The 27,987-nt window shown below is 37.7% G+C and overlaps 2 protein-coding genes across 2 annotated transcripts; both read left to right on the top strand.

Annotated features, from left to right (window-relative positions):
* The first annotated feature begins 4,713 nt into the window (after positions 1–4,713).
* LOC121957061 (trafficking protein particle complex subunit 5-like) lies at positions 4,714–6,395 on the top strand. The gene is given in 4 exon segments (XM_042505568.1): positions 4,714–4,758; positions 4,760–4,984; positions 5,750–5,960; positions 5,963–6,395. Coding segments are annotated over 4 exon segments (564 nt in total). The 3' UTR covers positions 6,046–6,395.
* A 2,387-nt stretch (positions 6,396–8,782) lies between these two features.
* Positions 8,783–19,472, top strand: mcoln1b (mucolipin TRP cation channel 1b). Its single transcript, XM_042505646.1, has 13 exons — positions 8,783–8,954; positions 10,307–10,566; positions 11,154–11,315; positions 12,124–12,280; positions 13,877–13,958; positions 14,061–14,157; positions 14,853–14,952; positions 15,051–15,157; positions 15,900–16,049; positions 16,162–16,263; positions 16,735–16,857; positions 17,942–18,148; positions 19,301–19,472. The coding sequence occupies exons 1-13, from the start codon at positions 8,918–8,920 to the stop codon at positions 19,433–19,435; spliced, it is 1,719 nt and encodes a 572-aa protein (XP_042361580.1). The 5' UTR covers positions 8,783–8,917; the 3' UTR covers positions 19,436–19,472.
* The last annotated feature ends 8,515 nt before the right edge of the window (positions 19,473–27,987 follow it).

Below are 27,987 nucleotides of genomic sequence, written 5' to 3' on the forward strand. Positions count from 1 at the left end.
ATGGGCTCAAGTAAAACAAAAAAACTAACAGTAACAACAATAATAATAATTACTATTATTATTATTATTATTATTACTATTTTAACTTTTTTAAATTATTTTTTAACATAATTAATTCAGGAACAAGGCCAACTCTCCTAAACTTTAACAATGAATTTAAACAATATAGCACAATCTTATCCTGATTCTTATCCTAAGACCTTTAAATTATAAAATGATCATAATATGATGTATATGATGAAAAATCTGGTATTAAATAATGTAAATGTAATATTTTTTACATTTCTTCTTTAGTTTCATTTACTATTACTATTACTATTTCTTTTTTTTTCATGTCTTTATTTGTATTTATTTATTTATTACTGAAAATTATATTTATTTCTTGGCTTTTTTCATTAGCTTTTTGATCATTTTCTCATGATTCTCTCTCTCAGCTAATTTTCAGGACATTTTCTTGTCACCTTTTACTATTTGTTTTGCAACTTCCTGACAAATGTTTCAGAGGTTAAAATGCTCATGAAAGGCATCTTAGCACAGCACAAGAAAACCGCTGTCGATCCAGGTTTCAAAGGGTTAATGTGGCTGATGCTTGTGAAACAAACTTTGTGGGAAAAAAATCACCAAACAGCAAACTCATCAATACTTTGCAAATCACTGGCAGTCCTCTCTGAGGCAACGCGTTCTCATTAATGTTCAGAAAAGTCGGCTGCAAAACTGAGGAAGTCCCAGCAGCATGAATCACGTGTGTGCTGGGCAGCAGTGACCGAAATACATCTGCACCAACATTTAGTCATCATTGATTTCATGTAAGTTAATATGTGCACCAACAGAGGACACAGATCCGTGTCCACAGCGTTCACATGACAACCAGAACAGGAAGTGGTGTTGAGTATGGGTGAACTGGAAAATACGTTGCAGAAGGTCTGAGATGCAAACAACACAAAAGGGAGTTATGAATGACTGTAATCTTAGAGTGAGCAATAATATTACACACACTTGTATTGCTCTCTGCACAAAATGCTCATTTTATAATTTTTCTGCTATCATTTAGTTATTTTTTAACCAACATCAATCTTAATAAAATATCAAATATTTATTCATTTTCAGAATTTTAATCTTTTAAATTTCTGGTTTTGTTTAGATTTAAAAAAAAACACACAGAAAATGATTTTTTTTTCAGTGTACTCCATGCTAAGGATTTTTTATTTTGCTATCACAGCCTGGGATATGTCAATGATTAGCAGCAACATTGGTTTTTATACATTATTATTTTTTGTTTCAGTGTCACATACTCACACTGCCCTGCACACAAAATGCACTTTTTCAAAATCAGTTTGAAAAATATTATTCACTTATATGATTTTTCTACTTTCACTGAGTTTGTTTTTTCATCAAAATTGGTCTTGATCATAAATATCAGGAAATTTGTTATTTTTCAGAATTGTAACCCTTTAAGTGCCAGTTTTTTGTCATGATGCCACAAAGTTTTTGGATAATTTAAAAATATACAAGTTACTTTCAATATACAACATATAAAGTTGCTTTTTTATTTTATTTTTTTATTATCACAGGGTGGGATATGTCAATGAATTGCAGTAATTGTGACGGTGCACCTAATGTAAACAGCATGTATTTTCTCCATATACCAAATATTGTAAAAATGACGTCATCAGGTGAAAAATAGTACAAAAAAAAATGAAAAACTCCAACGCAAACACCCAGAATGACACCCAGAAATAACACAATGCATGTCTTTATGCTTTGATAGCTGTGGGATCAAAAATCTGCAGTTTGAAAGGGTTTCAAATGTGCATTTTATGCACTTAACAGTCTGATTGTAACAATTTTGTTTACAGGTGTGTTTTAGACTCATTGTAGGAGCTGAGAGCTGCTGCATTCAGCATCAGGACTGCACAGAAATGAAAACACACCTGTGTCTCTCGTGTCAGGTGCTTTTGTTGAGGTTCTGCTTAGCAAAATGCTCTGAGTAATTTAGGTTGGTCTTTTATCGTGTTAAATAAACAAGGGAGGTGGTGTAATGTGCTGTGAAGAGTGAGTGTGTGTGTGTGTGTGTGTGTGTGTGTGTGTGTGTGGTGTGTGAGTGAGTGAGTGAGTGTGTGCGTGTGTGTTGTATATCCATATCTTTTCTGTTGGATTTCACTGCTAACCACGTTAGCCGTTAGCCGCCTCTCTGAGCTAATGGAGGCACAATAATGGAGGAGTCCTCACCTGCTCTTGACTGCAGTCTCCATCGCAGGTGAAGGGACAAGACAGCTCAACCTTAACAGTCCCTGCCGGATCCCCGTGCCGGTTTTAAACATGTCCCAAAGTCTCTGTGCCACCCCTTCAACGCGGGAGTTAGCCTTTAGCCGGCTAGCTATACTGAGGCAGCTAAGCTAAAAACAACAGCAGGCTAACGGCTCCTCGCGTCCGCAGAAAAGCGCTCACAAAAACACAGAGACAGTCCTGAGTTCACTGGACAACCAATAAAATGATAAACGGGACAGAAGACGGTGTGACAGCTTCACAGCAGCTGCTGACATATTTATTTACCTTAACCAAAAACTCCCGCACACGCACGAGCCTCGAAAAGAGTGGAAGTTAACCCCATTGCTTTTTTTCCTGCCATACGGCAACTCAGGAGGGACACACAGTAGGCCTACTGTAGTAGGTTATTTAAATAAATACATTTTGTCTGTGTGTGTGTGTGTGTGTGTGTGTGTGTGTGTGTGTGTGTGTATACAAGTAAATGTTGTATTTTTTTATTTTAATATTTTTGTCACAACATTTTATCTGTTTATTTTATGATTTGTTTTATAATTTATATTTTACTTTTTATGTTTTGAAAAATGTGCCTAAGTTATAGGTTATTTTATTTTATTTTATAATTTAATTATTGACTTGTAATTCTTGTCGACATTGATTACTTTGAACTGGGAAATATGAAAAATTAAGTGCATGCGTCAATGAAGCTCATGGAAGTGACAAAGCACACAGTAGCAAAATAATGAAAATTATAAAAACAAACAAACTATAATTCTTCTTCCTAGTATCATCAGAGAGAGTTTAAACACACACACACACACACATACACACACATATACTGTATATATACATATATATATATATATTTTTTTTTTTATTCAAATACATAATTTAATTATGACATGTTGAAGTTGCTTTGCACTGGTAAAATATGAAAAGAAGCTCAGTTAAGTGGGTTAAAGTCAGTTAAATTCTATACAAATGTAAGTAAGATGTGATTTAAAAATTGTAATGATGTAAATCATTTCTTATATATTAAATTTTTTAAAGAAAACTTGGAGGAAGCAATTACTGTGGTCAGAAAACTCATAAATATTCTGTAAATGTTGTATTTGTGTGTACTGCGCTGACGCTCCGGTGCAGCAGGCGGCGCTGTGGAATTAAATGCTCGTTACGTTTCACCATTAAACCGCAAAGCGAGAAGAAGGAGGAAAAAAAGCGGAAACACCGGATTGTCTCTCGTGTTTTCTACAACAAGGTTCGTTTATCTGCAAAAAAATAAGAATAATTTATCACAATCGATCTTCTCTGTGTTTGTGTTTTTTTTAAAACGCGCGTGTCTCTGCTGCTGTAAGGGCTCGCGTGTAGTAATCTAAACAGGAAGTAGCAGTTAGCATGTTTGGCTAGGTGGCTAACAGCTAGTGTCGGTCAGCTGTTTGTTGTGTTTTGTTTTGGGGTTTTTTTTTGTTTGTTCAGCAGACACCGTGATTTGGTAAAAGTTTAATTAAGGTGTTATTTGTCTTATGCAAAAAATACCAGTGAATTTGATGGAGGGAGAGCTGCGTCGATGGAAAAAAAAAAACCGTCTCCATGGAGAATATGAAAATGAGATTATTGTGATGACATTTCTGATAAATTAAATGAATTCATTAGTTGATCAACAGAAACATTAAGTGACAAATTGTTTGCTCGTGAGTAAGTCATTTGCATGATTTAATGCTAAACCGTATTTTCTCCAGCTGGTGATCGTCTCTGATGTGATTGTGAGAAAGTTAGAATTTTTAACTATTTTGATAAAATCACATAATATGACGCCACCCTTTAATCCCACAGCAGGTACATTTACAACAGCAGCAAAGGGAATTGTGCAAAAACAAGAAAAACAAAGCAATCTAAAAACTGAGCATCAGTAGAAAATATAAAGCAAGCTGATCATTATAATTTTTTTGATACAATTAAATTGTAAATGTCTAGATGATTTTGGTGAAGTTTGCTATTATTATTATTATTATTTTTTCTATTACTTTGAGCTAAATATGTCAACCTTCGCTTTTAATTAAGTATTTTATCTGTTTATCCATTTCTGTTTGTAAATTGTTTTAACTATCTAAACCATTAACTATTAATTTACAATAAATTAAAGTAGATCAGCGACACTCACGGTACTTTTCTAATACCATATAGATGACTATTTTTCACTCACTCAAACAACTTTCTTTTCTTTCTCCTTTATCTTTTTTCCTTTTTTATTTATTTTTTTATTTTTTTTGTAAAATTAGTTGAGCCTCTCCACAGTCTTTAGGACCCGCTGTGATAGACAGAGAAAAGCTCTCCGCTGCACATTTATTAATTTCTCTCCTGTCGGATAACCACACAAACAGAAATGATCTACGTGTGTGTCTGCAGAGTCTAACCTCTGCTGCGTGCTGCATCTCTCTCCAACAGAAAATGGACACGCGCTTCACTCGGGGGAAATCCAACATCTTGGAGCGCGCCTCTAACCCGCCCCAAGACTGAGGTCAGCGTGAGCGCCTTCGCCCTCCTGTTCTCAGAGATGGTCCAGTACTGTCAGAGCCGCGTGTACTCCGTGTCGGAGCTGCAGACGCGCCTGGCGGACATGGGTCAGAGCGTGGGAGCCAGCATGCTGGACGTGCTGGTGCTGAGAGAGAAGAACGGGAAGAGGGAGACCAAAGTGCTGAATATGCTCCTTTTCATCAAGGTAAGATCATGTACTTTTATTAGTATTTTTAAAGTGGGTTTTATCTATGTGAAGCTTTCTATTCGGATGTTATTTTGTTTTTACTTGCAGGTTTTGAAATGTCTTTATGTCTTTTTATTTGAAGCACTTGGTGCATGTAATTTGTTTTTCTCGTATAGCACGTTGGAAAGGTGCTATACAAATGATGTTTTTTATTATTATTATCATGATTAAAGTCCATGTGGTGGTTTTAGAGTTGATTCCAGCGGCAGCGTGTCGATGGCGTTACGTCTGTGATGCTGTTTTTCTCCCGTCCTCCACGCGGCTCTATTGCTGCGTTCCATTGCACGTCGGAAGTCAATAATTCTGTGTCAGTTTTTCGACTTACGATTTTATTTTTGGCTTCATGCAGATTCATTGATGTAGGAAACTAACAGAGACAGGGGGAGCAGGCGATTTGGCTACTACATGCTTGTAAAAAACGTCTATCAAACACAAAATAAATTGAATGAAAATACCACTACAGAGCTGTTTTTAGCACATTTCACACATTGCACATTTCTTCTCTGTGCGGCTTGAAGGATTGCTGTCCGCCTCTGGCAAAAATAGACTATTTTCCACAAAGCAGAGCAAGTAGTCGAATCTTAGATGCTGCGAGGTGCGCCCGGTGGAATCAGGAGCGTTGTCTAGACTGTCCATGATTGACTCCGGAGGCCGTGTCGTGGCATTAGTGCGGCGTTTACGGACCCGGTTGAATTCAACCTTAACAGTTTCCTTTCCTTTTAGGTTAACGTGTGGAAGTCTTTGTTTGGGAAGGAGGCCGACAAGCTGGAGCAGGCCAACGATGACGACAAGACCTATTACATCATAGAAAAAGAGCCGCTCATCAACGCGTACATCTCTGTGCCCAAAGAGAACAGCAGCCTGAACTGCGCCGCCTTCACCGCCGGCATCGTGGAGGCCATCCTCACACACAGCGGCTTCCCTGCCAAGGTCACCGCCACTGGCACAAAGGCACCACGCTGATGATAAAGTTTAACGAGTCCGTCATTGCCAGGGACAAAGCTTTGGACGGCAGATAAAAGACTGAAGAGGTGTTAATGAATGCAGGATGAATGATTCATCAAAGTCCAGACTCGGTTTGTTCCTGACTGAATTTCTTCGTGGTAGCTTATGAGAGGATGGAGGGATGACAGCGGCGGGCTGAGCCACGTCTGGAGCAGAAAACATGCAGCTGGTCGGTTCAGTCCTCCATGTTTTTGTGGACCATCTCACTCCTGTTTGACCTCATGAAGTGACACAGAATTGTTTAGTGATTTACGTCCCACATGATTCATTATTTTGGTGTTTTCATCAGTAATCCTCTTATTTTTAAAGGTCAGATTTGTAGAATTTAGTGGCATCTATTGGCAGAAATTGAATATAAAGCTCGAAGTATGTTTTTCATTAGTTTATAATAACTGTAAAATAAGAGTCGTCGTGTTTTTTTGTTTCCTTAGAAAGAGCCGTTTTTATCTACATACGGTTTCTGTCATGTTTCTATTTTAGCCCAAAGTGGACAAACCAAAAACTGGCTGTAGAAAGACATTTGCGTTTTTGAGTCATCTCCCGTATTTTTCTCACTCACTTGGCACAAAGGTGAAGTTTCGGTTGGTTGCAGTCTGCAACCTCACCACTAGATGTCACTAAATCCCACACACTGGACCTTTAAGTCCAACGAGTCAACGTGTTTTAAATAAATAACTTTAAATCCATGATGTCACCTCACACTCTTGGAAATTGTGATGGCACTTTGACAGTATTTGTAAAATTTGACAGACTAAACAATAAATAAATTAGTCCACAGATTATTTGATGACGGCAGGAATTGTGATTTGCAGTAGTCGCCTCACAGGGTGAAAGTGGAACTCGGCAAAAACAGCCCGAAAAAATGTCGCCAATTAATCGGAGCACCCCATAGTTTCAGATAATGTCAATAAAAATAGTGCCACGATACCTCCTTTAATGCTACAGAATATTTCCCTCGCAGAGAGAGGTCCAGACTTGTGAGATTATTTCTTAAATTTTTTTGTTTTTCACTGTTTCATTCCAGTTTGAGTCCTGCTGCGTGTTTTATCTCTGTGAAATAGATTCAACAACACCAAGGTCATATCCTCACAATTTTTATTTTATTATATTATTTACAGGGTTCCCACAGTCATGGTAAACCTGACACGATCTTATTTCCAGGCATGGAAAAGTCATGGAATTAGTATAAATTATTAAAAGTTTTGGAAAAGTCATGGGATTTTGTTGTGTGTAATGAAATTATTTGTTAGAGCACACTTCCATAATTAACCTTACACATAATTTAACAAACATTAGAGGTTGCTGATTAGTTTTTATGCAGTAACTAACATTTGGAGTTAAGTAAACCATACAGTTCTGTTCATGTTATACTTTATGAACGGTCATTAGATTTTATTATGGGTCCTTGAAAATTCATGGAAAAGTTTTGAAATTTAGTCCATAGAAACGTTTGGGAACTCTTCATTTAGTGTGTAAGTGTGAATGACTTCAGGGCTGTTAGCAACACGGGAGTTTACCTTCTAAATCGACAAACAAGATTTACACATGCAGATTTACAAAAGGACTGCGCAGTTTTCTCAGACACTAAACTTTCACAAACAAGACAAAAAGTAACTGAGTATTTCTCAAAGCGCCCACAGACGGTGACACAAACCTCACAGATATCAGATTGGGATCAGTCTTCTCTCTTTTAACTCAAGATAATAACCATAATTCCCCAAATGTTGAAATATTCCTTTAGTTAGGGGGCTTTTGGGGGACTCGTCCCCTCAGTAAAAAAAAAAAAAGTCAAATCCTGGCTACGGCCCTGATTAATGTATTTTTTGTGCATAATATTAAGGATGGCACTGTTTGTCTGATAACATTGAATAAAACAGTAACAAAAATAAAAATGCAAGGGTGGCACCGCGAGTCATGCTTTTTATTTTTTTATTTAGTTTATTGTACACAGAGTAAAAGGTAAAAACAAAGATACAATAAGACAAACAAAAGGCAATGAAAAAAATAAATAAATGATGAATAAATAAACTAAAAAGATAAAACCAACAAAAAAGATTATATTTGCATTGTATAATACCAGATAATGTACATTATATTATAATAATTGTTATAATTACAGGCCTTATAATAGCTTTCATTATTATTATTATTAATTTTATTAATTGTGCCTATTCAATCATTCAGGCCTTGCGTTTTCTTAGTGACTATTTTTAAATTATTTATTTATTTATTTATTTTTATTTATGGATACCGTGCACCACTGGAACTCTAATGACAAAGTTATTTTTTAAAATTTTTTCTCATAAACGAAGAAAAAAAAACAACTAAACAAATGAATAAATCAATAACTGAGACTCACCATAACCCTTTTAAAGCGGGAGCAAATGAGCTTGATTTCTTTCAAATTCAGAGTAATAAAAAAACAACTTGAAATTAAGCTAAAAATAAACTAAAATAAAAAATTAAAATAAGATAAAACATGAAAAAATAAATTTTGCAGACAAAATAGTTATTATTATCATTATTAATATTATTGTTATTATATTATATTATTGTTAATATATTTATTTCAAGTTAAAAGTTGTTTACATCCATGCAGAGCATTACTGTCTGTGCTCAGAGTAAAAATAGATGTGAAAATGAGTCACTCGTGGATGAATGAGGAGGACGTCACTCATGTTTTCCTCCACGCAGACACTTGTCACGTGTTTGGAGAGTCACGTGGTAACCAGGAAGCTGTGATCTGTTTATTTTTGTGTCACTGCGACACCGCAGCATCCTTCATGTGTGATGCGACCCGACGGGCTTTAGACGGCATGAACTCGGTCAGTGCTCGGTGTTTGAGCCGGTGATGTCCTCCTGCATCACCCCACTGTGATCGTCATCATGGCGGCTTCGAGTTACATCCAGGACAGCGCCACAGGTTCGATTCCTTCTGTCTCTGTGTCCGGGTTCATGGCGCCGGTTTAATCTGCGTGTCTTTGTGTTAGTGTGGTCACTCGAGATACATTTAAAGATGCAAAATCTATTATTCTGTCAATATTTATCTCTATGGTGGCGTGCATTGTGATTCATTTTGGGTCCTACAAATTAAATGCATAATATCAACATTAAATAGATCCTTCCGCCAGGTTATTTTCTGAGTTGTTCCCAGTTAAAGCAAAATCCTCAGCTCGTTTATACAATGAATTATTTAACCCTTTAAAACCAATTTTATTTTATGTTTTTATTTAACCTTTATTTAACCAGGTAAAGCTTATTGAGATATAAAATCTCCTTTTCAAATTGGTTTGATTTCTTAACAAAATAAAGAAATAAATAAAGAAAAGTACACGAAAATTACTATAAATTAAAAAAAACAACAAATAAATCAAAATAAACACTTTTTATTTTTTAAGAAGTCAATTGTAAAAGTGGAAATCTAACAACAGTAGTCACTGCTATCTGTAACATAATCTCAGTTAACAGTAGAGCATCAGTAATCCTGGTGATCTCATCAATTTTATCTCTTATCGGACTTAAAACCGAAATTTTGGGCAAAAGTGGACACGCAGGAGGCAGACTATTTGCTCAATTAATTATTTGGTTTGTAAAACATCAGAAAACAGGAAAAATTCAATGCAATGAATCCTAAAGTGAGAACTTCAGATGTTCAGATTAACACTTTGATACCTGAGCAAATTCAATATGGCACAAAAGTTAGCAAAAGAATTAGCAAGCAAACACAAGAAAATTACCCGATAAAAGCAAATAAACAAAAAGACTTAAAAAGTGCTGAACATGAAAGAAAAGTCATTGACCTTTCTCCCCATTTTTTCAGAAGAATTTAAACCATTTTTTCAGGTTTCAAGGGGTTAAATAGCTTTGAAAAGCATCTGAAAAACTGATAAGGTCTCAAAGGGTTAAATTCACTGTAACGTAAGATGAAGGAAAAAGGATAATGCTCAAATTTGCGACGTCGGAACCAGCAAATGTTTGACATTTTGGATTGAAAAATGATTAAAAACAGTTGCAGATTGATTTTCTGTCGATCAACAAATGGATCGTTTAACTGTTGCAGCTCTGAATGAAAGATGACATTTTTTAGCATTATAGGAAGCATTTTTTAGAGCTTTATTCATATTAAAGTTACGATATTTCATCCTCTTCTGCTTTACTTGTGACTGATTTGTCTTGTGAGTTCACAGACTTTATAAAGCACCGTACTGGATCTCTTAAACGCCTCTTTAGTGTTTTATTGTTTCTCACCGATCTGAATTTCTCTGTATTTCCCAGAGAAGGACAGGCTCCTCTCCTCCGTGTCCAGCTATGGGTCCCAGGACCTTCTTGGGGGCGGGGACCCTCGTCCCACTGTTCTGGTGGGCTCCGAGCCTCCTCAGAAGCAGCAGCAGGAGGAGGAGGAGGAGGAGGAGGAGGCGCTGAGGAGGAAGCTCAAGTACTTCTTCATGAGCCCTTGTGACAAGTATCACGCCAAAGGACGCAAACCTTTCAAACTGGGCCTGCAGCTGCTCAAAATCCTCATCGTCACCGTGCAGGTGGATGCAGATTTACACTCGGCTCATATCAGAACATGATGGATGCTGCAGTCCAATGACAGCCTGTTTCTTTAACCCTTTAGGGCCCGTTTTAATATTACACACACAAAACGCTCGTTTCAAATCAAGCTTTAAAAAAATATTATGCATCAATATTATTTTAACCAACATCAGTCTTAATCATAAATATAAAACATTCATTTATTTTCATCATTTTAATCCTTTAAATTTCTGTTTTTTTTTACCATGATGCCACTATCTTTTTAGATGGAAAAAAATATTATTGTCAATATACTACATGCAAAGTATATTTATTTTATTTTTTTAATTTTATTTTATTTTTATGTTTTATGTTTCTTGACAGTCTGAATGTAACTATTTTTTTTACAAAGTGTATATTAGACTTATTGTAGGAGCTGAGCTGGAAATTAACAGATAAATACTCAGACTTGCCAAAATGAACGCCATATCCACGACTACAGCCAAAATGCTCAAAATGAAGAATAAAAAAGCCATAAAATGCACCTGACAGTCCCTGGGATCGTTCTCTGCAGTTAAAGCTGGTTTTTTTTTGTCCTGCCTCTCAGTTGGTGCTGTTCGGTCTGAGTAACCAGATGGTGGTGACGTTCAAAGAGGACAACACAGCTGCATTCAAACACCTCTTCCTGAAGGGTTTTAAGGACGGCGTTCCTCAGGCCGTCCACACGCAGGAGGAGCTGTACGGCCGCATCTACTTCGCCATCGAGCAGGTATCCTTAAGACAACCACATGGAGTCATTTTAGAGGACTGCCTTAACCCTTTAGAAGCTGTGTCGACATCAGTTTTGTGCTGCGTTCAGACGCCTTTCACAAGCTGTTTGAATCTTTGAAACCTTTGAAACTGGTTTCCAAAACTTGGGGGAAATGCAATGAGCAACTTGGCAAGAAATGCAAACTGCGAGAAAATGAGTTAAAAATTAGTTTTTAAAAAAAGAGGTGGGTTATTATAAAATTATCCAGAAAAAAACATCTAGAAATCCTATTTGTAATTATAATGATTTTATATTTAAAATTATGTTACAGAAAAAATATAATAGAATGTATAAAATAAATTTGCATATATATATTTAATTGTCAGCACTTTAAGGTAATTTTCTTGTTTGTTTTTGGACTTTTTTGCATTTTTTCTGTACATTCTGACTTTTTTACCACACCAAATCACAAAAACAATATTTTCTCTCTTACCTTTGGTGGTATTAAGCCGTGCAGATAGTTTGGGGTTTATTTGCTCAGGTCTTCAGATATGCTTTGAACTGGAAGCGCAGGTATCTCTCTCACAGTTTGAGAATGCAAATACATAAAATAAAACTACTGCTGCTAGATACATTCAGGGATTAGGGACAACATATGTAAAAAGAGTGTAAATGTCATGTGGTTTAAATTTAAAAACAGATTTTATTTTGCACTGTAGATAGGAACACGTGATATCTGACAGGAGCACCTTTACAGCTGATGGTTGTATTTTTGTTCGTTTGCCTCCAGTTTAGTTGTAATTCCCGCCTCTCGTCTCCTCCTCAGTACATGGCTCTTCCTCAGATCTCACTGGGCCGGTATGCATACGTGTCGGGCGTCGGTTTTAACGGAAGCGCGCTCTCCCTCTGCCAGAGGTACTACAGGAAGGGAACCATCGACCCCGTCAACGACACCTTTGACATCGATCCCAGAGTCGTCACGGGTAGGATTCACCTCATCTGTCAGAGTTTTTTATCCGTGGAGCTTAATTACGCGAATCGCCAGAAGCAAATGTTGCTGTTATTATTTCTGCAAACTGTGAATTTGTTACATTTGATCGTTTAATACATATCATATCGACATTTCTAAAATAATGTAGTCTATGAGCTGACGTCTGTCACGCCAAGAGGAAAGACCTGCGACTGCAGACCACAGTTTGAGACCAACGAACAACAAAACATTAACCCATCGCTGCTTTTGCAGCTGGGATAGTGCCAACAAAAGCGGCTGCTTTTTACAGACATTACTGTGTTTCCTGCAGGAATAGAGATGTTGCATTTATAGCACCAAGAAAAGCAGTTTTGTTTTTTACCAACATATCACAGTTGTTCCAGCTGGATTAGTGCCACAATACGCAGTTGTTTTCATAGAGACATTGCTGCGTTTTTTGGCTGGTATAGTGACCCAAAACTAGTTGGTTTCTTTTTTTCAAGACCGCTGAGTTTCCTCGCTGGATTTTGTCTTCAAAAGTGGTTGTTTTTTACCGAGATTTAGCTGCATTTCTGGCTTGTATAGTGACCCCAAAACCGTCTTTTTTTTTATCGAGACATTGCTGCGTTTCCTGCCGTCATAGTGACCCTAAAACCATTTTTTTTATTGCGGCATTGTTTCATTTCCAGCCAGGAAAGCCTCACAGAAAGCAGATGTTTTTTAAACATCGCTATATTCCATGTCGGGATAGTGCCACAAAAAAACTGATTTTTACCAAGACATCCCTGCCTTTCCTCCTGGGTTAGTGCCACAAAAAGCAATTGTCTTTACAGAGACATCACCTCATTTCCTGCTGGGATTATGTCTTCAAAAGCTTTTTTATATAAATGAGACGTTGCTGTGTTTCCTGCTATGCCACCAAAACTGGGTATTTTGAGCCGAAGCATGATCTTTTTTCAGCTTAGTGGTAGTTGCGTCTAAACCTAACATCGTATTGACTCCTGGTTGTTAAAACTTAATGAAAAATAAAGTTTCCATGTATCCACAAATGTGACGTGTTTTGCAGAAACGTTGAACGCCAGCATTTATTCTGGTCATTAGGTTGTTAAATCTGTCCCTGGATATTTGACATTAAAACCGGCAGCCTTGTTATTTACTCCGTGCCAGTATTTTCTCGGCCCTTAAGGAAATGACTGTGTCAGTGAGTCATTGCGTTGCTGCTCCACATATGTCAGGAGCTGCCCTGCAACTGTGTCCTACTTTCAAAAGCTGGAAACATTTCCTATCACCAAAAACACGACACAAAGCTTTTTTTTCCATAAACTTCAGTAGCAACACTCCTCTCCCTGCTCCCGGGAAAGGAGGTCTTTGCATGCACCTGCTGACTTGGCAAAGATGACTTTTGTCAATGTGTAATAAATCTTGTGGCAAAAATAACATATAAGACAAATAAAAACCTCCATGGGAGCGAGTCTGCAGTGAAATGCTTTGAGGAACTGCAGCAGGGTGGTTTGTGGCTCATGTGATGAGGACAAAGATGGTTTTAAAAATTTCCCATGTGCTTTTTTTTAGTTCCTCTAATGCTTTTTTTTTTTCTGATTATTTCCAGAGTGCATTGGACTGAATCCACTGACTGAAAGTTCAGCTCCAGGAAACAGTGACTACAAGAATTTCACTCTCAAGTTTTACAAGTCAGATGATCTTATGTTTGCTGTTTTTTAACATAAGAAATAAAGAAAAAGTTCTTTTTCTTTGCATTTTCTATTCATAATGAATTCTCTTTTTGTCTGCAGGCTGATCAACGTATCCATTGACTTCCAGCTGAAAGCCATCAATATTCAGACCATTATAAACAATGAAATCCCCGACTGCTACACCTTCGCCATCACGGTGAAATATCTCTTTTATTATTTCAGTTTAACTCTTTGAAACCTGGATTGTGCTGCCTTTAGACAGCTTTCACAAGCTCGTTGACCCTCTGATACCTGATTTTGTTTTTTTTAAATATGGGAAAAAAGGTAATAACCAACTTAGCAAGAAATGTACACAAATTGCAACAAAGTAGTAAAAAGTGACAAGATTACATGAAAAAATGTTTAAAAAAGAGGGGAAGATTATAAGAAAAATATCCAAAAAAATGGGAAAAATGTTCAGAAAATTCTATTTATAATTCTGATATTTTTATATTTAAAATGAAAAAAAATAAAAGTAATCTAAAATTATTTGAAAGAAATCAAACCAATTTTCTCAGGTTTCAAATGGTTATTATTATTATTATTCAGCTATTTCTAAAGTCATTTTTTAGGTTTGTTTTTTTGTTTGGGGGATTTTTTTTTTGTAATTTTTTAATCCATTTTTGCAGATTTTTGGGCCATGTCTTGTGAAGTTGCTCGCTGCATTCTCGCCGTGTTTTTGAAAGAAATCAAACCAATTTTCTCAGGTTTCAAATGGTTAAATAAACACCGTGCAGCGCAGCAGATCTGACCTAATTACTCACAACTGTGAATTTGTAAGTTGTATTTTAAGATGTCGAGAAGAAGCGATGTCCGGAGGTTGTATATTCACTGCGGTTCTCGTGCTTTCAGATCGTCATGGATAACAAGGCGCACAGTGGCAAAGTTAGGATCAACCTGCTGAACCAGGCCAGCATAAAGGAGTGTAAAGACCCCAACGTGTCCGGACACGGTGAGTCAGCTGCTGGTGGACGAGCTGCAGTGGACACATCTGTCTCTCAATATCAGCTGTTTTATCTGTTCATTTCTGATCCCTCTCACCTCTGTCAGCGGAGAGCTACGCTTGGGAGTTCTTGGACGTGCTGGTGGCGTTCGTCTGCCTGCTGTCTTTGCTGCTGTGTGGACGCTCCATCCTCAGAGGCGTCCTGCTGCAACACGTAAGACCACACGAGGCTCCGAAACAGAGTCAACCCCCCACAGACATGTTAAAATGTCCAACTTTACAGCAGAAATAAACATGTTTACAGCCTGGTACACAAACAGTTTTAGTCTCTATAGCTAATGTCAACATTCATGACAACCGTACAGGCGTACGTTTTTATAAAACTCACCCTTTTAAATGTTAAAATTAGAATTAAGGACGAAGCTGCTGTCAAGTTGCTTCCACAGCGACCATGTTGGTTAAGAAATAGTAAATAGTCCTAAAAAATAAGTTAGTATTTCAGCGCCTCCGGTTCCCTCATCTCAGAGTCAGCGGGTTTTTCGGTTAGAAGCCTAAAATTAGATCTCCACGCAGGCTGAAGAGACTTTCACATTTTGTTCTACGACATAAAATACGTCAATAAATATCATTAACTTTGAAGCTTTTTTCAACATTTGGTTATTGATTTTGTAGATTAGTATAAAAATACAATAAAAAATCCCCAACAACAAATACACCAACAACACACAATACACAAACTGTGTAAGCAGAAAAAGACAAAAAAAAACAAGACATTAGTGACATTTATCACTAACTTTTATCATGTCAGCAGAGCTCTAAACTGCAAGCAGCAGTTTAGGAAGTCTCGAGTACGCCTCCTCTGAGGGCCATCGTTTTCAAATAAAGCAAATTTCTCTGTATGGGATAATAAAGCTGACGTGTGTCTGAATGTCCCTCGTCATCGTCTCGTTGAACAGGAGTACGTGCAGTTTTTCAAACACAGACTCGGCCGCAGCGTGAGCTGGGGAGACCGAATGGAGTTCATCAACGGCTGGTACATCCTGCTCATCATCAGCGACATGTTCACCATCGTCGGCAGCTTCATCAAAATCGGCATCGAGTCCAAGGTAGGACCGCGCATCGGTAATTTGTGACGGAAAAGTGATCGTCTGTGTTTCGTCAGATTTGCGTTCAGTCCTCAGTTTCTGGTCATTTAATGACGTCGCTGTTGTGATGCAGAATTTGTCATCGTATGACATGTGTGGGATCCTGCTGGGAACCTCCACCCTGCTGGTGTGGGTGGGAGTCATCCGCTACCTCAGCTTCTTCCAGAAATACAACGTGGGTGAAACACACACACACACACACACACAATTAAGATCCTCTTTGTCTTCTGTGTCTGCTCGCCGGTCTTTTTTAAACCCTTTGAGACCTGGACAAATCGGCTTGCTTTCTTTTGAAAACGTGGGAAATAAAGGCAATAAGCAACTTGGCAAGACGTGTTCTGCAAATATCAAGAAAGTAGTAGATTTAGAAAATTTATTTTAAGAAAAAAGCTTGAGAAAAATGTCCAAAAAAGATTTATTATATATTTAAAATCTTTTACAGAGGTATTATTATTTTGTGTTTAATTTATTTATTTATTTATTCTCATTTGGGGGTATATTTATTGGGGTTTTTTTTGTTTGTTTTGTCTTTTTTCCTAATTTTCTCACTGCCTTCGACCCATGTTTTTGTAAGAAGTCCTGCAGGTTTGTTCAGGTTTCAGAGGATTAAACAGTAAATATATTTCGGTTTCTCTTTGTCTCTCAGATCTTGATTGTGACTCTCAGAGCTGCTTTTCCAAACGTCATCCGCTTCTGCTGCTGTGCAGCGGCCATTTATATGGGCTACTGTTTCTGTGGCTGGATTGTTCTTGGGCCGTATCATACTAAGGTACCGCACACACACACACACACACACACACACACACACAAACACAAACACACACACGAGGGGGAGCGTGACTCATTCACGCAGTCAGTCACTGCGGCGCAATCAGCATAAAAAGCCCTCCGGCGTCACATCATCTCTGTAGCTGTGTACAGTTAATGAGAGATAAAACTGACATTTATTAAACGTGAATTATGACGGCGATTTGCTTTTGACTGCAGTGTTGGTGTTAATGTGTAAACGAGCAATCAACCCTGATAAAAGATGCCAAAAAAAGAAAACGTTTTTAATTGAAAAGGTGTTTAGAGGAGTAATGCAAAACGACAGGCGGTCAGGGGCCAGTCGCAACAGCCCAAAACAAGTTTAAAAGATTTTTAGACATTTCTCAGATTTTAGAACAAATCTACGATTTTAGGACATTTTGTGGATTCTAGGACATTTCTCCGATTTTAGGATTTTAGATTTTAGGACATTGCTCGCAGAGTTTTTGACATTTCTCAGATTCTGGGACGTTTCTAGGATTTTTGGATGTTTGTAGGATTTTAGGACATTTTTAGGATTAAGGACATTTCTTGAATTTTAGACCGTTTGTTGGATTTTGGGGCATTTCTATGATTTCGGGAGGTTTCTAGGATTTCAGGACATTTCTCTCATTTTTAGATATTTCTAAGAATTTAGGACATTTCTAGGATTTTAGATCATTTTTAGCTCGGACCTCTGTTTGAGGGTGTCTGGGATCCTCCACTGGCACCTTTTTTGATGCATTTTCTTGCACTCTGACACCTCATATATACTAAAAGTACAAAAACATAATTTTTTTATTGTGAATCAGAAAATGTTTTAGGGGCCACCTGGCACCATATCGGGGCCAGATTTGGCCCTCGGGCCATAAATTGAGTATCACTTCAACAATGTAATAACAATCTGAAAGTGTAATAAAACTTCAACCTGATCCTGTAATAACATTTTTATATTTTTGACTCTTGCCCTCTCAGTGTCTTTCACGTTTTAACACTGCATTAATTCCTTGATTAATTAATCAGCTGCACTAATTACACCGGTGTGTGTTGATGCTGTGTGTGTCCAGTTTCGCTCGCTGTCCATGGTGTCAGAGTGCCTGTTCTCTCTCATCAACGGAGACGACATGTTTGTCACGTTCGCTGAGATGGAGAAAAGCGGCACGCTGGTGTGGATCTTCAGCCAGGTCTACCTGTACACCTTCATCTCGCTCTTCATCTACATGGTGCTGTCCCTCTTCATCGCGCTCATCACCGGAGCCTACGACACCATCATGGTACGCGTTCATTCAGCTGTGAAGCTCCGCTGAGAGTTAACGCGTTACCTTCCAGACTGACTTTATCAGACACGTTTTACTGAGCAGCGTCGTGCTCCCAGACTCAGGTCTGAATTTGGAAAAACTGCTTGTAATGTCAGTGCACCAGACTCCTGAAACAAATACAGCACCTCCTTAAATTCAATTAAACATGACATTTGATCTTTACTCTTTACCAGCCTTTACATATCATTATTTAAAATTATGGTAATTATCTAAAAAATATTATTTAAAATAGAAATAATTCATCTTACATTTTAATTCTTTTAATTAATCAAATGATCTACCAATAGATGTAGGTGTAGATGCAAAGATTTAGGGCTTTTTTCATAACTGCATTTTATTTATGTCTTACTTATCCTAGTTTACATTTCAAATTATTTTCCCCAATCCGAAAGTTTTAATTTCGTCATTATAGGGATGTGCGATAATATCGGCAGATATTGACTTTAAAATTGACTTGCATGCTGATTTCTGCCAAATCACAAACTGTGAACAGGCACAAAACATCAGTCCTAAGTTGAAGTATGTTTCTTATTTCCCACAGTGAATGAATATTACATACACAGAAAAGCGTTGTATTTTTTGCCTCCATCTGCTGGTCGGCCGTCACGATAACAAAAAACATAATATGATGTTAACTCCGCTACAGAAGAGATTTGATGAATTTTCCTCATGGATCATTTAAATTAGTGAATATATCGATATCGGTATTGGTTACTGGCAAAATGCATCGTTATATATTAACATAACGGTTATCATCACGGTGCATCCCTACTTTGTTATTATTTTTATAACGGTTTTGCCTTTTCTGTTTTTGAACATGAAACCAAATTAAATATCTTTAATATAAAATAATGATGCAGTTAACTCATTATTTTTATTTTTTCATGCTTTAAAAGTCACAAAAAAGTCCCCTAAAACTTGGCCCCTCAGTTTCCCTGTTACTGCACTTCGCTGCTCTCAAGTATAATTAAAGGTTCACTGAATTTATTCACTGACCGTCTCGTTTTTGTGCATTTTTAGCCATGCCGTGGCAAATCAAACTCTGTACAGAAGCATTATTGTGAATTGCGATTATATAATTTTGAGCTTTTCGCTGTCTTCCTACAGGCCCAAACACAGGAGCAGGTACGAGTCAGCGACCTGCACACGTTCATCGCAGAGTGCACGGACACGCCCAGCTCCGGCAAGTTCCGCGGGCCTGAAGGGTCGTCGTGCTCCTTCCTCTGCTGCTTTGACTGCTGAAGAGGAGGAGGAGCAGGAGGAGGAGGAGGAGGAGGGGGAGGAAGAGGAGGAAGAGGAGGAGGAGGCACACAGGCAGTAAGCAGCAGTGTGTGAGTGTGTTTCTCTCTCTCTCTGAAGCACTGTATTTCCACTCTGGTGACAGCTGTCTGCAGGGACAGACACCCTGCAGGGACGATAAATGCCTCCAGAGTGCACTGACTGACCTTGGGCCACGTCGTCTCCGTTTGAATTTTGCATTTAGATTTGTACTGGAACAATTGAGCGCTCTGCACAGTCACAAGCCCAATTACCTGCTTCGGCTTTTGTACCGTATGAATAATTTATCGTCTCTCTGAAATGTCACTTTAACGACTGGACGCATGATGCCAGTAAACATATTCATGGCTGTAGACCGGACACAGGGTCCGCTCAGTGAAATGAATGCACACTTTGACTTGAATGACCAACTGAACACACACAGGGTTATTATTAGCATTTTAGTGTCCGCGTGGCAGCCTAGGTGACGGGATTTCTGCCTCTTGATTATGTAAATATGTGTGAATCTTTATAGCACAGGTAGAATAGACTCAAGCTGCAAAAAAAGGATCATTAACCGCCATGTGTATATGCATTAGCTTCTGCGACGTCTTCAGTCATGGCTCCACACCCATTTTTTATTCTTTGCTTTGTTCATGTCCTCCTCCGGCTGCAGGAGGAAGGACGAGCCCTGCAGCCAACCAGTTAGTCATCAATATGTATGAACTGTTTGAGCCAGGTGACTAATGCACTGCGAGACAGAGACTCTGCACTGTTTGCCTTCTAGAAAATCAGCAGAGAGCAGATGTTTAAAGGCTCTTCCTGCCAAACTACACATACATAACCTTCATTTAATGCAGATTTTAAGTCATTGTCTTAGTTCTTATCCCTTTGACACCTGAGCAAATTTATGTCAAAAACGCGGGGAAAAGTTAAGAGTAACAGGAAAATTACCTGAAAATTAACAACCAAAAGAAAAAAAACAAAACAAAAAAGTAACAAAACAGAAATTTATATATATTATAGAGAAGATTATTATTATTATTATTATTATATAGTTTTCTTGATATTTTCCCCTATTTTTAAATTATTAATAACTTCTAATAATTTCTCCCTTTCTCTCTGTTTTTTATAAACTATTTTTCAGGTCATTTTCTTGTCACCCTTTTCCTGATTTCTTGCACTTTGTGGGACGTCTCTTGCCAAGTTGCTCAATTTTAAAAAGAAATTAAACCAATTTGCTCAAGTTTCAAATGTTTAAAAGCACGTAAAGGGCCTCACAACTGAAATCATTCCATATTTTAAAGGATAAAATCAAACCTAAAAACACATTTTTGTTTTTGTTTTGTTTTTTTTAATAACTACTATCATTTTGCTCTGGGTTCAAAGGTTTGAAAACTTGTGAAAGGCATGTGAGAGCAACACAACAAAAGTGATGTTCCAGGTTTTTAAGGGTTAATACAGTATTTGGACCTCCTGTCTGATAGTTGCCTTAGTTAGATTTTTTTGATGCAGCATGTGTAAAAGTGTTTTTGGATGTGTGTACCCTCCACCCTGCTGGTTCATGCCGCTTTTTAAGTCCTCAAAAGCACCTTTAATACTTCTGCAGAAAGAAATCTGTAAAAAGAAAAACAAAAAAAAAAGAACCGTAAAAGGCGAGGGGCCTACAGACGACTGGGTTTCTTTTTTTAGAAAGTTTGGTTACAGTGTCGCCAAATAATAATCTGTTTATTGTTACTGATTAAGTGTGAGAAATATGTTACTTTAGCAGAAGACAGCACATTTGTAATTAAATCCATACTTGAGAGGTAGAAACCAGTTTTTATTTATGCTGCTTACGTTCCTAACGAACACGTGTTTCCTCAAAAAAAACACAGCTGTCAGCCTCTCACCATCTTATTTTGAAGGATATAATAAACCTTTTAGGATATATTATTTCTATGATAAGATGTCAAAGCTCAGATGCCTGTTACATGTCAGTAGTTGTGTGTTTTGGCTTCGTATGTTAGTCTGCTGGCAGCTCACAGAGTTGTCTGTGTTTTATATAAAGTGTCAGCACTCACACTGAAGCTGTGTTTGACAGATAAGAGCTCTTTTTTTTTTTTTTTTAAATCTGAACGAGCGAGGTCACCTCTACAAACCAGCAGTCCTTCATTCAGCTTTTTTAAAGAAAAGTATAATCAGAATATCTTATTATAAAAACAAGGTGGTAATGTGATTCCAGCGAGCTGCGTGGACGCTCGTGAAGGGCACAGATCGGAGGAAAAAGGGATTAACTGCACAAAAAATGTGTCAGGACTAAAGGGAACATTTTCTATCGTTGACTGTCATGCTAACTTTAATTTATGAATATTGTTTACAACATGTCTCTTTTACTGAATGATTATTTACTCTTACTTGCACGTTTTAAAGACTGATTTAGAGTTTCACTTGATTTTAATGTCACATCAGGGCACTGTATCGGTACTGTAATGCATCTGTTCTCACACTTTTGGGAACACTTTTAATGCCACTTGGGATTTATGTTGTCAGTGTTTTTCATTATAACCGTTTTTTTATATTTTGTTTGCTGTCTTAATTATTTTACCTCTTGTGGAGATAAAGCAAGTAACAACTAAAAGGGAGTTAAAGAGTTTCTGTGTAGGAGGAACTTGTACAGGTTTTTACCCTCGTTTGTATCAAATTTTTTTGTGTGAAGGTGCAACCTTTTGGATGAAAGTACATCAAATAAAATGGAAATAAATATAAAATTGTGTTGATGTTTTCAAGATAAGTAACCAAGACACGTGTTTAAGTATCAAAGTTTTTCTTTCTGTTTTTTGTCCCAATGCAGACACATTGTGTGCTCGTTTTAAAGGTCCCTAAAGATGCTCATTTTCTTTTTTTTTTTAACATTTTTATGTATGTTTTTTTTTTGGTTTTGATTTAAATTAAATTATTTAAATTTATTAGTTGTTTTTTTTTTTTAATTGTAGGTACAATGAGCAGTAAAACAGAAATGGATAAAGAGCAAACAAAAACTCAAAGATAAATATAAGGACATGATGTTTAGAGAGTAAAAACAAATTTTCCTAATTTAACGTGGATTAATACACGTAATACAGAGAGAATCTGTTTCATTAGCTAAAACACTACTTGAACAAACCATGTCACGATTTAAACATACATGTCATGGTCCAAGTTTTAACCATGATGTGATTCGCGCTTGTGCCAATTTACGCTCATGCACAACATTTTTAGGTAGAGATCAATTTACGTGCACTCACAGAAGATTTGAAAACATGTAAAAAATGATAGATACGACACAAAGCCTGGACTGCATGAATCTGATGAGCTCTTAGTGTGTCGTGGTGGTCTGACACCACTAGAGGGAGAAAGCAGGCTCCGTCTGCAGCCACCAACCAATCAGAGGAAATCAATACAACCCAGAGCCAATACAGGAATAGGAAGCTAAAACTTTGAGGAGGAGAGGAGGGGTGAAACATTAAGAAAGGGAGCGGTTTATTGCCTTCATTAAAGATAAATTGTGCTGACTGTATAAGTAAAGTGCTTAACCTTCAAGTCCACCATTAACACAAACCTCATGGAGTCAGGCTGTGCCAGGCGGAGAAAACGGCACTGAAGATGCAAATGGACCAAAATGAGAGAGAATATGAGGCGGACAGAGATCAAGGCAGATATGTGCACACTCACTCCTCTTAGTGCAGACGAGTGCTATACAGTAGCTGTCCAATATCCTTAGTACATGCATGCATTATTTACTCAAGGATGCTACCGGGCTGAGACGAGGCACTTAGAATCAGACTGACAGGAACTGGCCAGCCTTCAGGGTCAAAATTATTAAACAGTCACGGAGAGAAAACGTACCGTAGGGCAGAGGCCTCGCAGACGGTTTCCCATCTGTGTTAACTGCAGTCATATAGAAACACATCACTGAGTAAAAAATTATTACAAAAACCAGCAGGAATCTGACATGTTAGGAGGTTCTTTTAATCCTTTTGCATTAAAATCATCATCACATTTTGCTCCATAGAACATTCATGATATACTGATAATGTTATTTTATTTTATTTTATTTTATTTTTTACATTTTTTTAAAAAATATAGAAGATATCTTATATCTGTTCATCATTGAGCCCATGTGGATGTTTGTGCCAAATTTGAGGAAATTCCCTCATGGTGTTCATGGGTAATCATGTTCACAAGAATAAGACAGAAGAGGTTACAGTTACCGTGACCTTTGACATTTGACAACCATAATCAAATCAGTTCATCATTGAGTCCAAGTAAGCGTTTGTGCCAAAGTTTAAATAAGTCTAGGTGGACGTTTTTGCCAAATTTGAAATATATACTCTAAAGGCATTCTTGAGATATAACATTCACATGAATGAGATGGACCAGGTCGCACCAGGAAAATCCAGTCAGACTTCCTTGAGTCCAAGTGGACGTTTGTGTCAAATTTGAAGAAATTCCCTCAAGGTGTTCTTGAGGTATTGAATTCACAAATATCCACCACATGGATGGACAATCAGAAAACATAATACCTCCAGCCACTGCACCGTCAGCACTGAGACACAAAAATAAAAAGTTACGGATGTTCCTTCAGTCCATTATGTTAACAAAGTCACGTTTTATTTATTTGACACACTGCATCCATTTTTCCCAAGGTAATGGTCCTTTGATGAGGTTCACTCACATCACTCTTCTGCACATGTTGCCTGTCGGTGAGTGCAGCAGCATGCTGCATGTTAATGATATGCTGTGCTGGCACGTTGAGCTCTTTGGGGAGTCCATGCTGTGCAAAGAGAGCAGCAGCTGCACCCGTGTGTGCTAACCTGTATCCGCCTGCTATTCACCCACACACACCCTATTTCTAATTTAATGAATTTATAATTATATTTGTGGTTTTGGAGTGTGAAGTGTGGTGATATCTCTCATGCATTTTGAAGCCAATCGATTACTGAATACCTTTACAAAAAGATGGCGACTGCGTCTGATGTGAAGGGCGTGTCTGGCAGTGCCAGCTGCTTTCTTGTGCGGTTTGGCTGACTAGCCTGCGACCTCTGCACAATCTGACTACATGAAACACACCGAGAGCATGCCCGTATCTGCCGCTGTTAAATGCGTTCTGTAAAAGCTCGTCAAAGGTAGAGGACCCCTGACTGGAGGCCAGGTTTTTGGGGTTTGACTGTACGCCAGCCCCTTTGTGCAGTGGCCGTCCCAGCTGGACTGTAGGCCGGGGGGGAAAAAACAATGAGATAAATAACATGGGAACTGTGCAGCGGGGTACACAGCCCTGCCCCTTCCTGTCTCCACTGCTGCACGCCACCGCCTGTGTGAAAAAAACACCTTCCTCTCTTTGTTGCGGCTGGTTGACCATGCCAATACGTCCATCAGCGTCAAGCCAGCAGGCATCGGAGCCCCCCCCCCGGGGTCCCACCCTCTTCCTGGTCTCCTTCCACGTGTTTTTTATGCACTTGAACACACCTGCATGCCCTCTGAGTGATCATGTGGTCACACAGCTACAGCCTGTGGGCCACATACAACTAAACTCAGTCTGATAAATCCAGATATTTCTGAGAATACTTGACCTTTAATAATGCAATATAATTGAGCTATAAAAGCAAGCAAAAACAAAAAAAAAAACACAAGAAAATTATCTGAAAATAAGCACACACAAAAAAAAAGAAAAAAAGGAAAAATTAAAACAAACAGGACAATGAAAATGACAAAAAAAAAATGTTTATTTATGTATACATTATTTTTCTGTAACATAACTTTGAATATACTATATTGTTATAATAATTATAAATATAGTTTTCTGGACAATTTTTTCCAAGAATTTTAAATATTCAGGTCATTTTCATGGTACTTTTTCTAATTCCTTGCATCCTTTGCAGGAAATTTATTGCCAAGTGTTTTCTAAAGGAATCAGTTTGCTTAGGTTTTAGTGGTTAAATAGCTTGTGAAAGGCATTTCAACACAGCACAAGAAAAACTGATCAAATTTTCAATCCAGGTTTCAAGGGGTTGAAAGAGGATAATGCATATAAATTTAAATGAATAAAATAACTAAATATAATAAAGATAATAATAAAATAATATAAATAGACAATAATATAAATGAAATTAAATGAAATTATAGTCAAGCTGATTTACTTTAGACGAACACAAACAAAACTTCCTCTGGTAATCTGGCAAAGATAAAGAGAGATACCATGTTTTTAAGCAATGTGCATGTTTTGAGCCACACATTTCCACCCTGCGCTCAAACAAATCTCCCCTCTCCAGAACTTGGAAAGAGAGGAGTGCACCACGGGCGCGACATGAAAAGAAGCCCCATCCACAACAGAGCAGCACACAAAAGCCTGGCTCATGCAGACAAGGGCAGGCGGCTGCTGGGAGCTGAGCAGCAGCGCGGCAGACAGACAGACAGGCAGACAGGCGGCATGCCCACCCAGACTGTCTGTGATGAAAAGCCCCGGTCTGTTGAGGAGCATGGCGCACTGAAACAAAAGCTTGTGAGCCATGAAACAACGCCCTTCAGTGTCTGACTGGAACTGGGAGTAAACATAACCGAAAGCTAAAAAAATACAGTATCTGCTGCTCCTTTTTGTCTTCATTTCTTGCTGCCAAACTCGCCTTTTTCAATTTGCACAATTTCAGCTTTCACATGTGACAGACTAAAGTGCAGCCAGGTGCACATGCTAAGTTGCAGCCAATTTTGAAAATCTGTTGCTTGCAATTTGACTTTTAAGACAAAGAAACACAAAAAAATGCGCAAATCTTGTGTACACATCAGTAGGATTAAGTCCTTATTTGGAAAAGGCTGCAATCAACAGGTCTGAAATATGTAGGAGTTTAAATTCTTGATGCAACAGTCACACTGAAGGCAGACAATGCCTGCAACTTGATGCATGTGGGGCAGCAGTAATGCACCGTTAAAGTGTGTGTGTGTGTGTGTGTGTGTGTGTGTGTGTGTGTGTGTGTGCAGCGGGGCATGGAGAAAGGAAGAAAAGGGCTTGAAGAGGAGAGAAAAAGGGGGCGCAGGGGCCTAAGAGGGAGGGCAACAGACAACCGGGAGGAACTCGGGCAAGAGAGGAGTAGGGTGACTTGCAAGAGGTGACATCATCCTTAATTTGAATAATTCCCCATCCTGGGACGTGATTGGCTGAGTTCAGAGAAAGCAGAGTTTCCCTGCTATTCGCTATTCACCCTTTTCAATTTCAGCATGGCGCGCTGTGGTGGTGAATGCTGCCTTCAAAGGCTCGCAGCAGCCTCCTGTTTCTGAAGTTGGGGTTGAATAATAAAAAGCTTTTAATAATTGTAAAATTAAAATATAATTACTTTTTCACCCTATGTAACCCGAGCAGATTGCCTTGATTTCTTTCAAAAATGTTGGAAGATGGCAATGACCAAAATAGAAAAAATGACCCCCAAATTAACAAGACATCAGTGAAAAGTACAAGAAAATGACCTGAAAATTACTTTAAAGTTATTTTTTAAAAATGATCTTGAAAAAGTGTTTAAAAATTACAACAATTTTATAACATAATTTTAAATTAATTATTATTTAAATAATTAGTTTCCATGTTTTTCTTTATTATTATTATTATTATTATTAAGTAATGATTCTTCAATTATATTACTATTTAAAGTTAATTATTTTCACATTTTAGCATTTTTTTTCCAAGCCATTTCCTTTTTAAAGAATGTTTTGTTTTTATTTATTTATTTATTTAACAATTTTTCTTTTCTTTTTTGTGTGTTATTTTGAGGTCATTTTTTTGATAATTATTTTGCTTATTCCTTGCTAATTTTGGGTAATTTGCTCATTGCCTTCCTCCCATGTTTTTGAAAGAGATTGAGCCAATTGCTCAGATTTCAAGCGTTATAACATTAGCTTTTTCTCAGATAAAGTTGCCTTTTTTTGTATCTATTTATCCGGTGTGAGGATGTGCCAGGTGTTGCCATGACAGAAATAATAAGCAAACAAAACAACGCTGACACGCCCTTTATTAACATATTGTAAATTATAGCAGTGTTTGCCCACATGAAATGACTAAGAAACTTGTTTTTAAATTCATCTGTTGAATTGTTTTACTTTTTAGTCTTGTCACACCCATGACTGACTGACCAGCTTGGCAGGCTGGATCCTGACTCCATACAAAGACATCAAACTGGTGTAATAACATAATTTAATAGGAGTTCAGTGAGGTATGCCAGCATCTGTGGGCACGGCTGGAATAAAATGATTATTCACATCTTAATCATACGCCAGCTACAGTACTCCTATTCAAGAAACAACATGTCACTGAATATGTACTTTTGCAGTACATATTCCAAAACAATTTTGCAATTAACAGGTCACATTTGTGTCAGTTAACCTGTGTTAGAGCTAAAAACAGGTGTAAAGTGACCTGTGTGACTCTAGTCGTAACTTTGGACCTAATTATGTCATCACAGTTATTTTAGATTTTAGCCTCTGCTGCTTTGATTTTGACCATATTTTAAAATCTGTAAACTAGGGCTGTAACT

The sequence above is a fragment of the Plectropomus leopardus genome, chromosome 17 (assembly GCF_008729295.1).
Source record: "Plectropomus leopardus isolate mb chromosome 17, YSFRI_Pleo_2.0, whole genome shotgun sequence".
Lineage (NCBI taxonomy): Eukaryota > Metazoa > Chordata > Actinopteri > Perciformes > Serranidae > Plectropomus > Plectropomus leopardus.

Excerpts from the sequence above, each read along its gene's own strand:
- mcoln1b (XM_042505646.1), top strand. The coding sequence starts at position 8,918 with ATGGCGGCTTCGAGTTACATCCAGGACAGCGCCACAG. Across the intron at positions 10,567-11,153 it reads TCCTCATCGTCACCGTGCAG|TTGGTGCTGTTCGGTCTGAG; the intron begins GTGGATGCAGAT and ends CCTGCCTCTCAG. Across the intron at positions 15,158-15,899 it reads GAGGCGTCCTGCTGCAACAC|GAGTACGTGCAGTTTTTCAA; the intron begins GTAAGACCACAC and ends CTCGTTGAACAG.